Source organism: Naegleria gruberi (genome assembly GCF_000004985.1).
Source record: "Naegleria gruberi genomic scaffold NAEGRscaffold_37, whole genome shotgun sequence".
NCBI classification, from domain to species: domain Eukaryota; phylum Heterolobosea; class Eutetramitea; order Acrasida; family Naegleriidae; genus Naegleria; species Naegleria gruberi.
The window spans coordinates 324267-334286 of record NW_003163290.1 but is presented as its reverse complement, the minus strand read 5'-3'; the positions used below and the strand labels follow the sequence as shown (position 1 = coordinate 334286).

General features: G+C 33.1%; 8 protein-coding genes across 8 annotated transcripts; 4 read left to right on the top strand and 4 right to left on the bottom strand.

Annotated features, from left to right (window-relative positions):
- Positions 1-108: 108 nt before the first annotated feature.
- NAEGRDRAFT_70000 (uncharacterized protein) lies at positions 109-1484 on the top strand (the record flags this gene model as incomplete). Its single annotated transcript, XM_002674950.1, has 2 exons — positions 109-560; positions 605-1484. 2 exons carry the CDS (start codon positions 109-111, stop codon positions 1482-1484), a joined length of 1332 nt encoding a protein of 443 aa, XP_002674996.1.
- Positions 1485-1747: 263 nt separating this feature from the next.
- Positions 1748-2869, bottom strand: NAEGRDRAFT_50687 (uncharacterized protein; the record flags this gene model as incomplete). The annotated part of the gene is made up of 1 exon (XM_002674859.1): positions 1748-2869. The coding sequence occupies one exon, from the start codon at positions 2867-2869 to the stop codon at positions 1748-1750; it is 1122 nt and encodes a 373-aa protein (XP_002674905.1).
- Positions 2870-3179: 310 nt separating this feature from the next.
- Positions 3180-3515, top strand: NAEGRDRAFT_69998 (uncharacterized protein; the record flags this gene model as incomplete). The annotated part of the gene is made up of 1 exon (XM_002674949.1): positions 3180-3515. The coding sequence occupies one exon, from the start codon at positions 3180-3182 to the stop codon at positions 3513-3515; it is 336 nt and encodes a 111-aa protein (XP_002674995.1).
- Positions 3516-4083: 568 nt separating this feature from the next.
- NAEGRDRAFT_83230 (uncharacterized protein) lies at positions 4084-5244 on the top strand. The gene has a single exon (XM_002674948.1). The coding sequence runs from the start codon at positions 4109-4111 to the stop codon at positions 5093-5095; it is 987 nt and encodes a 328-aa protein (XP_002674994.1). The 5' UTR covers positions 4084-4108; the 3' UTR covers positions 5096-5244.
- A 94-nt stretch (positions 5245-5338) lies between these two features.
- Positions 5339-7181, bottom strand: NAEGRDRAFT_80504 (uncharacterized protein). The gene is made up of 2 exons (XM_002674858.1): positions 6094-7181; positions 5339-6073 (listed from the first exon to the last, which is right to left on the bottom strand). Exons 1-2 carry the CDS (start codon positions 6939-6941, stop codon positions 5431-5433), a joined length of 1491 nt encoding a protein of 496 aa, XP_002674904.1. The 5' UTR covers positions 6942-7181; the 3' UTR covers positions 5339-5430.
- Positions 7182-7376: 195 nt separating this feature from the next.
- NAEGRDRAFT_69995 (uncharacterized protein) lies at positions 7377-7853 on the bottom strand (the record flags this gene model as incomplete). Its single annotated transcript, XM_002674857.1, has 1 exon — positions 7377-7853. One exon carries the CDS (start codon positions 7851-7853, stop codon positions 7377-7379), a length of 477 nt encoding a protein of 158 aa, XP_002674903.1.
- A 526-nt stretch (positions 7854-8379) lies between these two features.
- NAEGRDRAFT_69994 (uncharacterized protein) lies at positions 8380-9108 on the top strand (the record flags this gene model as incomplete). Its single annotated transcript, XM_002674947.1, has 1 exon — positions 8380-9108. One exon carries the CDS (start codon positions 8380-8382, stop codon positions 9106-9108), a length of 729 nt encoding a protein of 242 aa, XP_002674993.1.
- A 57-nt stretch (positions 9109-9165) lies between these two features.
- NAEGRDRAFT_69993 (uncharacterized protein) lies at positions 9166-9960 on the bottom strand (the record flags this gene model as incomplete). The annotated part of the gene is made up of 1 exon (XM_002674856.1): positions 9166-9960. One exon carries the CDS (start codon positions 9958-9960, stop codon positions 9166-9168), a length of 795 nt encoding a protein of 264 aa, XP_002674902.1.
- Positions 9961-10020: the final 60 nt, after the last annotated feature.

Below are 10020 nucleotides of genomic sequence, written 5' to 3'. Positions count from 1 at the left end.
TATTTTACCTTCTCTAAAAAGAGAAGATATTCGAATCTATGATCTAGCATCGATACCCATTTTCAAGAACAACACAATAACCAACATGTACAAATAATCATACAAAAAATGTCAGAACGTTTATTTGCACTATTAGATTCATCATCAGTAATTGTAAATGGTGAAGGTTATACGAATGTTACCTTGGATCAAATGAAACCTATTTGGGCCAGTGGTTTAGTACTTTCGAATACAATAATATTTCTCATTCTCTTTTCAGTTTACATTTTCGTTCTTATTGGATTCATCATTAGAGTTACAAGAAAACTGAAACTAAAGAGAAACCAAACGATACTGTTCATTATGACTGGTATTTATGTAACAGTTCAAATATTTAGTTTACTTGTAAGAGTTGTAAACGAAACCTTACAATTAGTCATCAGAGAAAAGATTGAAGCAGGACAATTAATTGAATGGAAATTATTTATTGCCATGCAAGTATTTCTTGGTCTGAACAGTTTTACAATGACAAGTAATTTCTTGACACTGTTTTCAATCATTGTTTTCGTTCAAAACATGTTGTAAGTATTCGAATTTCCAAAATATTTTAACACACAAATACTAGTTGGAGTACAGCTACACTGATGAGAGCCATCACTAAGGAAACCTCCAAAATTATTCGAACCTCAATGACCATTATTGCCACATTATTTGTCATGTTGGCCATTTTGATCATTCTCCTAATTGGTATCATGTCTGGTATTAAGAGATTTGATTTCATTCCAAAAGAATATGCAACTGCCATTCAAGTTGTATCATTTGTAGTTGGAGGATGTGTTATAGTATTCGTTGGGTGTATGTTAATTGCCTCTGGAATAATTGTTGTGAGAACTATTCAGAAAACATCCAAGAATGTCACTAAAGCAGTTTCTGAACATCACAAATCAGAGAGTAAAATGAGTGCTACAGAGAGTCAAAATTCCAGTTCAAGAACTTCATTTGATAAGGTTTCGTTTGAGAAGAGAGTTCAATCTCCATTCAAAATTACTTTCGGATTATTGATTGGTTTGTTGCTATGTATGGCTCTACAACTTGTTGCCATAGCCATTGCTGCAGGAGCCTCAGAATTGGCCAACTACTCTGTAATTTGGCAATTCCTCAATTGTACTGGAGTCTTGATATTTGGTATTTTGATTCTCTTCTTGTTTTATCCACTATTTAGAGATATGGAAATTGCAATGAAAGAAATTGAAAAGAGAAAGGAAACTCTCTCTCAAAAGAAACTCCATAAGGTTTCTCACTTACAAGTTCCCCTTCAAAATGGTTCATCATCCTCAACAACATTGAAGGATCATTCTATGAGTGGAAGTGAAAATAATTTCCTTTCTCTACCTTCGAGCAGCTCATGTGGTGACATGTCTCCAACAACCCCCTCAGCAATTTCATTCTCCACTGAAGTATTGGTCATTCCATCAGAGAATAACATCTCTGCAAATAACATTTAATTAACAATAACACAATTTAACAAAATTTAAAAATAATAAAAAATGCCAAAACCACAATAATTGAAAAAAGTAATTTACTCTCAAATTGTAAGCATTAAAATTGAGTGTTGGAAGGTATCACGTATATGGTTCGATTCCTATTAGTGCTATCTTGTACTGAAAGTACATGGCGTAGCCCGTGAATTGCTTCCTCTACCAATTACGATGAATTAAAGTCGGCTGAATGGCACGTGTAAGCTGTTTCAGTCTAACCCATTGATCGTTCATTCTTTGAGATTTTTTGGATAGCAAATATCTTGAAGAAGAACACTGTACCATATTAATGATTGAGCTTGTTTGAGTTCTGTTAGAGAAAGTTCAACACAGAGGGCTCCTCCAAAATTATTGAGACAACATGTTTGAATGTCTTTGGGTGGAATGTTTCTGGTTTGAGGATTCTCCTGAATGACATCTTGTTTTGTTCCAATAAATACAAGTTCGAGGGGAGTTTGCCTTAATCGTTTGATTTGTGGAATATTTTCATTAATTAAATGGACTAATGTTTCTCTTTTTGTCAAATCAAAAACTTCCATAATCATTGTAGTATTATTCACATATGCAGGTTGTAGTTGGGAATAAGGGGAATCCCATACTTGAACTTTGTATATGTTGGTCAACACTTCTGGAAATGAAAAGATTCTCGCAGCAAAATCAATTCCAATTGAAGGATAATAGTCCTTATTCACAATAGCGTCATCTCTTAACGAAGCATTCAGAAACGATGTCCTTCCAGTTGCACGATAGCCATCGAGAGCTATTTTACAAACAATTTCAGTCACTGGTTCTTTCTCCACAACCCTATTCTTGTTAATATCAACAATGATTGGTTCGTCATTCGTCTTTTCCTGTTTTTTTGGTTGTTTTGAGAATAAACTCGAAATCATTTTAAAGAGTCCAGTCTTTTCAGTCTTCTTTTCGATCAAATTTAACTTTGGAATTGAAAAATGTGAAAAATAAAATTGAATTTGTTCAAATTCTTCCAACAAGTACTCATTACAATCGATAGAAGCAAGAGGAGGTTTAGAATTCTGATTTAAATTTTGAAAATCATATAATTTCAATGAAAATTCATAAAGAAATCTTCTCAATTCCATTCTAATAAAATTTCTTCCAATTTTCACCGTTTTGAAATAATTGTAATCAGTGATCTCATCATCAATAGGATCGGAATGAATTCTCTTTAAATTATCTAGTAAAATTGGAAAGGCAATTTCTCTTCTCCATGTCAATGAAACATTTCCACTCACAAACATGTTCTCCAAATTGCTCATGAAAGAACAAATAATTCGAATCACCTCTATTGGCACATTGGCAATCTGAGGAATCATTCTTGTATTGTTGACCATTTTTTTTAATTATTCTAATTATTAAATCAATCATGTTACAACAGGTACTTTGGCGTGTAATCGTAATGTTCTCTTCATGTTCTTGATTATTTACTATTGGATTATTATAACCCTTCTTTTAAATTGAAACATTTTTAATCGAAAGTAGTACAACTGTCACCAATCCGTTATTAATTAAAATTATATTTAAAATAGATTGTGGTCAATTAATTCAAAATCTTAATCTTTTTAAAGGCTTCAAATCATTTTGTGGATAACCATTGCAATTCAATCAATTTTAAATTTTTTTAAAAATGAAGTAAATTAAAAAATGAATACACTAGGTGGAGGATTTCGTTTTGCACAACAACCAACACAAAAAGTTGATTGGAGCAAGCTGTCGATGATAGAAAAGATGCAACATTTAGTTAAACAAATTGGTGGTAATTTAGTACAATTCCATTGGGCCTTGTTCCCAATCTTCTTTTTGATTGGCGTTAATTATACACCATACGGACATGCTCCACTTTCATTCTCTACTAAATTATATAGCTTGTTAGCCTTCCTTCCTCTCCCAATTCCAATGGCTCCTCTTGACCAACTTGAACAAACCTTCCAAATGCAACAACAAGCCCAACAACAACAAATGGGTGGATATCAAATGTAAAGAAGATTTTCTCCATCATCACCAACATCAATTTATATAATTTAACCCGACGAAATGACACAACTTCTCACTCTTATAAAAACAAAAAATTAATTCCGAATGTTACCACTGTTAATTATTGTTTTTTACATTATTAAATGTGATTTTGTTGTTAATTAAATCATGATAGTAATTTAGAAAATTGATTTCAACCATTGATTTCAAATCCAATTCAAATCGTTCATTAATCTTCCAGAATTTCATTACCACGTAGTGTTTGAATGGAACCCAATCTCATAAGTACAGCATCAGACAGATCTATTCATTAAGATTGGAAGAGTAGTCTTTTGAATCGTTTTTGAATTCTTTCATTCAATGTTTAACCATGTGGTTTTCATCTACAATTCAGAGAATGAGGTAACAATACTTGGAATAATGTAAATGGTTTATCTTAATTACATAACTTGTGCAAACATCAAATCAGAAAATGAAGGCGGCTGCTTCAACAAGTTTTTTCATTAAAATTTGATTGTAAAATATTTTTTAGCCAGTTGTCCGCACAAGTTTTAAATTTTTCTGTTGAAAAAAAACAAACTAGAGGTCTACCCACAAAAATGGTCAAAAGAGCAAAGAGACAATTGTCAAAGGACGAAAAGCAAAAGTTGAAGGAACAATACGTTGAATCCTTCATTAACATGTTGGACAAGTACACCAAGATTATCTTCGTTGAAGCTAACAACGTTAGATCCAAGCAAATGGCTGACATCAGAGTCGGTTTGAGAGGAAAGGGTGAATTGCTCATGGGTAAGAACACTTTGATGAAGAAGGCTATCAAGGTTTTGACTTCTGCTCCAGAAAAGTACAAGTCATTGGCTGCTCAAGCTGCTAACATTGCCAAGATTGCTGATCTCCTCAAGGGTAACGTTGGTTTGGTCTTCACTAACAATGATTTGAACGAAGTCAAGGACGTTATTCTCTCATACAAGGTTGGTGCTCCAGCTAAGCAAGGTGCCATCTCCCCAGTCAAGGTCGTCATTCAACCAGCTAACACTGGTCTTGAACCAACCAAGACTTCTTTCTTCCAAGCCCTTAACATTAACACCAAGATTACCAAGGGTACCGTCGAAATTATCAAGGAACACATTCTCTTGAACCCAGGTGATAAGGTCGGTTCCTCAGAAGCTGCTTTGTTGCAATTGTTGAACATTAAGCCTTTCGAATATGGTTTGGTTTTGGTTAACATTTATGACAACGGTGCTGTTTACTCACCAACTGTCCTTTCTTTGACTGACGAAGTTATGGAATCAAAGGTCAGAGATGCTGTCAACAATGTTGCTGCTCTCGGTTTGGCTTTGGATATGCCTAATGAAGCTTCTATTCCTCACTCTGTTGCTAACACCTTCAAGAACTTGTTGGCTATTGCTGCTGGTACTGAATTCTCATTCCCACAAGCTGAAAAGGTTAAGGAATACCTTGCTGATCCAAGCAAGTTCGCTTCCTCTGCTCCAGTTGCTACTGCTAACACCACTGCTGCTGTTGTTGAAGACAAGAAGGAAGAAGAAGAGGAAGAAGAAGAAATGGGCTTCGGTGGTCTTTTCTAAATTATTTAAAAAAATTAGAAAAAAAAGCAGCTCTATTGATGCTTTATTAAATAACCCGGTTTAAACGGGGGGTCATATCATAAGATATTGAGCTTAGGCCACCTCGGGACTCTAGTAAATCAATTTTAATAAAACTAAGATGGATCTGTAAATAATCAAAGAGCTTTGTTCTGTTGCAATTTAATACTTTTTGGCACATGTGAAATCCAGCTGATTTTTCGATTCTCCCAGATTCTTAATAATGAAAAATTTACTAAGTCAATTCAGCCATTTTGCACCAGCTTGTATCTACTAACCCATCATAGGCAAAATTCATTCTCTCTCTAAGTAAAATATTAAAATCGTCGTGTTTTGATATTTGAAAATATGTACATTCCATGGTATTTCAATTGTAGCATTTCATATTCTGAGTTTGTATCATTACTAAAGAGAGTCCAGTAAGTATAAGGAGAGGCTTTGATTGCTCTCAAAACAAAATCCTTACTGTCTAATAGATGAGTTGGAATTTGGTTGTACCAAAAATCGTATTGTTTGATTTGCATACATGTCAGCAAAACATCCTCATTCTCTTTCAAATATGGAGGAACAATACTAAAGGCAACCCTTCTTTCCAAAATTAAATTTGTGAGCCTTTCCTTAAAATCTATATCATTAGAAAACAAATCACCAATACATATATTATCTGGTTTCAATTCAATGGCTTGCAAAATAAATTCCTTATCAGTTCTAAAGTTGGGTAAATACTCAATGCATAGTGCATTACCATTGACACATTGCAAAGCAAACTCTGAATCATTCAACAACTTCTCTGTAGCAAATACCAACAAAGACGGATTCAATCGAACAGCACTAAGAATTACACTTCTATCATTTTGGATGAATAAACTTTCATCCAGAGAAATTTTGGTTCGACTATTATCAATTTCATCATACTCCTCCATAAACATTGGAAAATTATCATCTAAATTGAATCTTGATCTATTGTAATGATTGTTGACTCTTTGAATGGTAAAAATTCCTCCTCATTCAGTAAATCATTTGGTAGATATGGTAAAATTTTACATCCTTCATTGAGAGCCATCAATAAAAACTCCTTGTCTTTGACCAATTCTGTAAATTCAATCATTGATGGATCATTTCTCAAGCATGCCATCATTATTTCCTTATCTTGTCTCATTATTTCTGGAATAAATTTAAATCCCAAGTAATTATTCTTGACAAATTGTAAGCAAAATTCTCGATCTTTGAAACTATCCAAATTTTTCAAATCCTCATCTAGAAGTGTAATATTTTCTAATGCAACAATCAATACAATCTCTCTATCTAATTTCAAATGTGGTGCCAATAATTTAACAGAATAAATATTGACATTTCTTTGGATAGCTGACAACACAAGTTCTCTACATGTCCAAATAAATTCAGGCAATTCACTCGCTCTAGAATTCCAATATAAAACCATACATTCCACAGCTACTTGAGGATATCTTTCGAATATTGATTCGGGAAAGTTGACGTAACCATTTTTAACAGCAGCCAAAATAATTTCCTCATCATTTCTCAACTCTTCACTCGCAAATTCAATCATTGACCCATTACTTCCAACAGCAGATAACACCACATTCCTATTGGCTTTACATTCGTCAGAGAGAAATTCCAATTCTGTTCCTTTAAAGTGTACAATCATTTGTGCAATTTCTGGATCTTTCCTAGCTGTTTCTGAGGCTTGAAACAACAGATCTGAATAACAATTCTTAAACGCAAGTCTAAATAATGATTTCCTATTCAAAACAAATGGTAATTGTTTTACAATGTGTGAATAATTCAATGGAAAATTCTTCATTGCCATAATTACCAAATAATCATCAAATAAAAATTCAATAGGAAGATGCTGATAAGTGTGTGATGCTGCAATTGATTCGGATCTTCTACGCAATCTCTGTAATTGAATGAAATTTACTTGAGCTTGTAACCATTTAGTATAGCCTTTACGTTGTTCATTAAATTTTTCTCTCAATTTATGGTAATACACATTGTTGGAGGGTTGATGAGAATGCAACAACAGCAGCAGGATAGTTCATCGTCAATGTGAGACATTTTTTTAAAAGTACAAATTATTTAAAATATTAAAAATTGATCAAGTTTAAATTCTTTCTTGTTCTCCTTCCTCCTCTTCATCTTTTGTTTCAGAGTTTTCTTCTTCATCGTCCATAGATGATAACCAGTGGACCTAGCGCGAATTGTTGAAAATCACCATTTGGTCAACTGACACATTTCGAAAGTATTATTGAAAAATAGAAATTTCTTTGGATTTGTTATTAACAACATAGAGTAAACCAGTTCGCTTATCAACAAACAATCCGAAATTTCTTGAAATGGCATTAGAATCTTCAAATGTTTTAACAATTGAGAAATCAAACAATCTAATGACAAAAATTCGATGATTTTCAGTATCAGATAAGTAAACTAATCCAGATTCCTTCTCATAAAATATTGAATAGGCAGTAGAACACTTGGGAATAACCACTCTTCTTTTAGAAATCCAATTATTTTCTTGTTTTTTGAAAATTTCTAAAGATTGTTGATTGGATGTCAATATTTCACTTTCAGATAAAAATTCAATTCCATATCCATTAAATAAATGAATAACATCTTCACCTTCATCCTTTCCTGTTTCCTTATTTGCTTTACAAATTACTGATCTATTGTAATCTAGAAAAAACACTTGATTTCCCATCAAATCTAATCCCCAAATATTCATGTTTGATTTTTTACATTCCCACACAATTCCTTCCTTTCCTTCCATCAAATCCTTCACTCTAATTTTAATAATTCCTCCACTTTTACTTGCATAAATAAATTCCTCTGAATTCTCAGTCACCAATCGCAAGCAATGAAACGAAAATTCCCAATACTTGATGTTAAATAAAAGGGAATTTTCAGAGGTGACAGCTTTTGATTTATCGAAAATCATCAATGATGATCCACCAACTACAATGAATATGTCGAAACAATTAGAAATAGCAATATCAAAGTTCTGCTCGAAATTAGCTGCGTTCAACTTTAATATTCGGCTTCAGTACAACTCCTAATTCCAAGAAATAATCAACCAGCTTCCAACTTGAGAATTTTTTCCTGCGCTTTTGAAATGTTTCCCTAAAAACTGTGCACTTCCTAAACAACTAGTCAAATTGTGGGAGTTTAGGAAGTGTAGTTTGAGGTGTTACTCCATGAGACAATTAAAGAACTTTTGGAGATATTCATTCTTGTTCCAAACATAAAAAAAAATGGTAAAATTGACAACTGGCATTATACTTTTACTTCTCATCACATTTACTGTTGTGTTGACAGAATGTGTACAAGTAAATTTAATAGACTCTAATCCGACTCTTCAAAGATATCTTTTGAGAGGAGATTCACCAGTGATTGGACTAAACTTGGACATGAAAACTCTCCAAACAGCAATTCAAGCAGAAATCAAGAGTAAAACCAATCAAAACGTAGATGACTTTTATTTGGTCGATATTTCAGTGTTAAAAGTTGATTCTGTTGTTCAAGAAGAAGCATACTTCGCCATGCATTCCAAAGAAGGTGAATTTATTCATTGGCCACTTGTTGGAAATCCAGCAAATATTTCAGGACTTCCAGAATGGTTACAAGCAAGTTTAGTTGTAGAAGGTCAAGGTGTTTGGAATTTGGAAGATCAACTTATTGGAAGAGTTGACCAATTAACACATTGGGTTCACAACAAGACCTCAATCAATAATTTAAAATCACATCATCAATCAAATATTGTTTTCTTTATTCATGATGATAATGGAGTTGATCAAACTGGTGAAATTAGTGGAGCTTATTATTTGGCTAATTTTGGATGGACTTGGAGTAAGACTTTGCTTTACAATTCATTGATTCATAAGAAGTATCAACCAATGCCAAAGTGGAATATTAATGAAATGAATTGGTATTGTTTCTATTTGTATTTCAATAATAAGGGACCAGATACTTGTAATTATTAACATTTGTAATGAAATAGTATTACAATAGATTGATATTCAAATAGAAATTGTTATTTATTATAAATTATTCTCACTATAATAACTTGCTTCTACTTGTAATGAATTCGCATTTCCTCTTCTTACTAATCCAGTTGTCTCTAGGGAGTATAGTTCGCTATTGCTTTTCTTTTTCCAATAAATTCCACAAGAAAGAATTACAATTAAAGCTCCAATTAAGGATAATGTCAATAGTACAATAGTTACAATAAATCCAGTGACACTTTGACCAATTAAATGTTGAGATGAAGATGATGCCGATCGTACATTCAATTGAGCAACAGATGGTAAAAGTGTAAATTGGGAGAAACCTTCACTAGGACCCTCAATTACAATGAAATAAATTTGAGAATTTGATGAAGGATTATCCAATGATTGAATGTGATTTGAAAACATTCTTAAGGAATAGTGTTGATTTGTTGGTTTGAAATTTTCACCAACCAACACAAGAATATCTTTTCCAGATAAGGTGGAACATGAAAGAGACAATCTTGAATGGGATGGAATGGTTATTCGATAGAGAGATGATTCTCCTGCTTGAATTTTCTTGGAAATTGTTGAATCTTTAATAAGTGGAATTCCATTTTCTCTTTCGAATGAAGTTATTGGTTGAGGAGATGGAACTGGTTGAGGTGGAGCAGGACCTTTCGAATAACTTGGAATTGGTGTTGGCAGAGATGGTTTAGGAGGAATAAGAGTTGGTTCAGGTTTTGGCGGAGCAATGGAAGGTTCTGGTGGAATTGATGGAGTTGGATTAGGAGGAATTGGAATGAAAATCTTCTTGGCTACAAGATAGAGCTGATACGAGTTGACCATCACATTTTCTTGACAATTCAAATGGAAAAAACCATCCATAAATGTGGCCTTTTCTGGAGA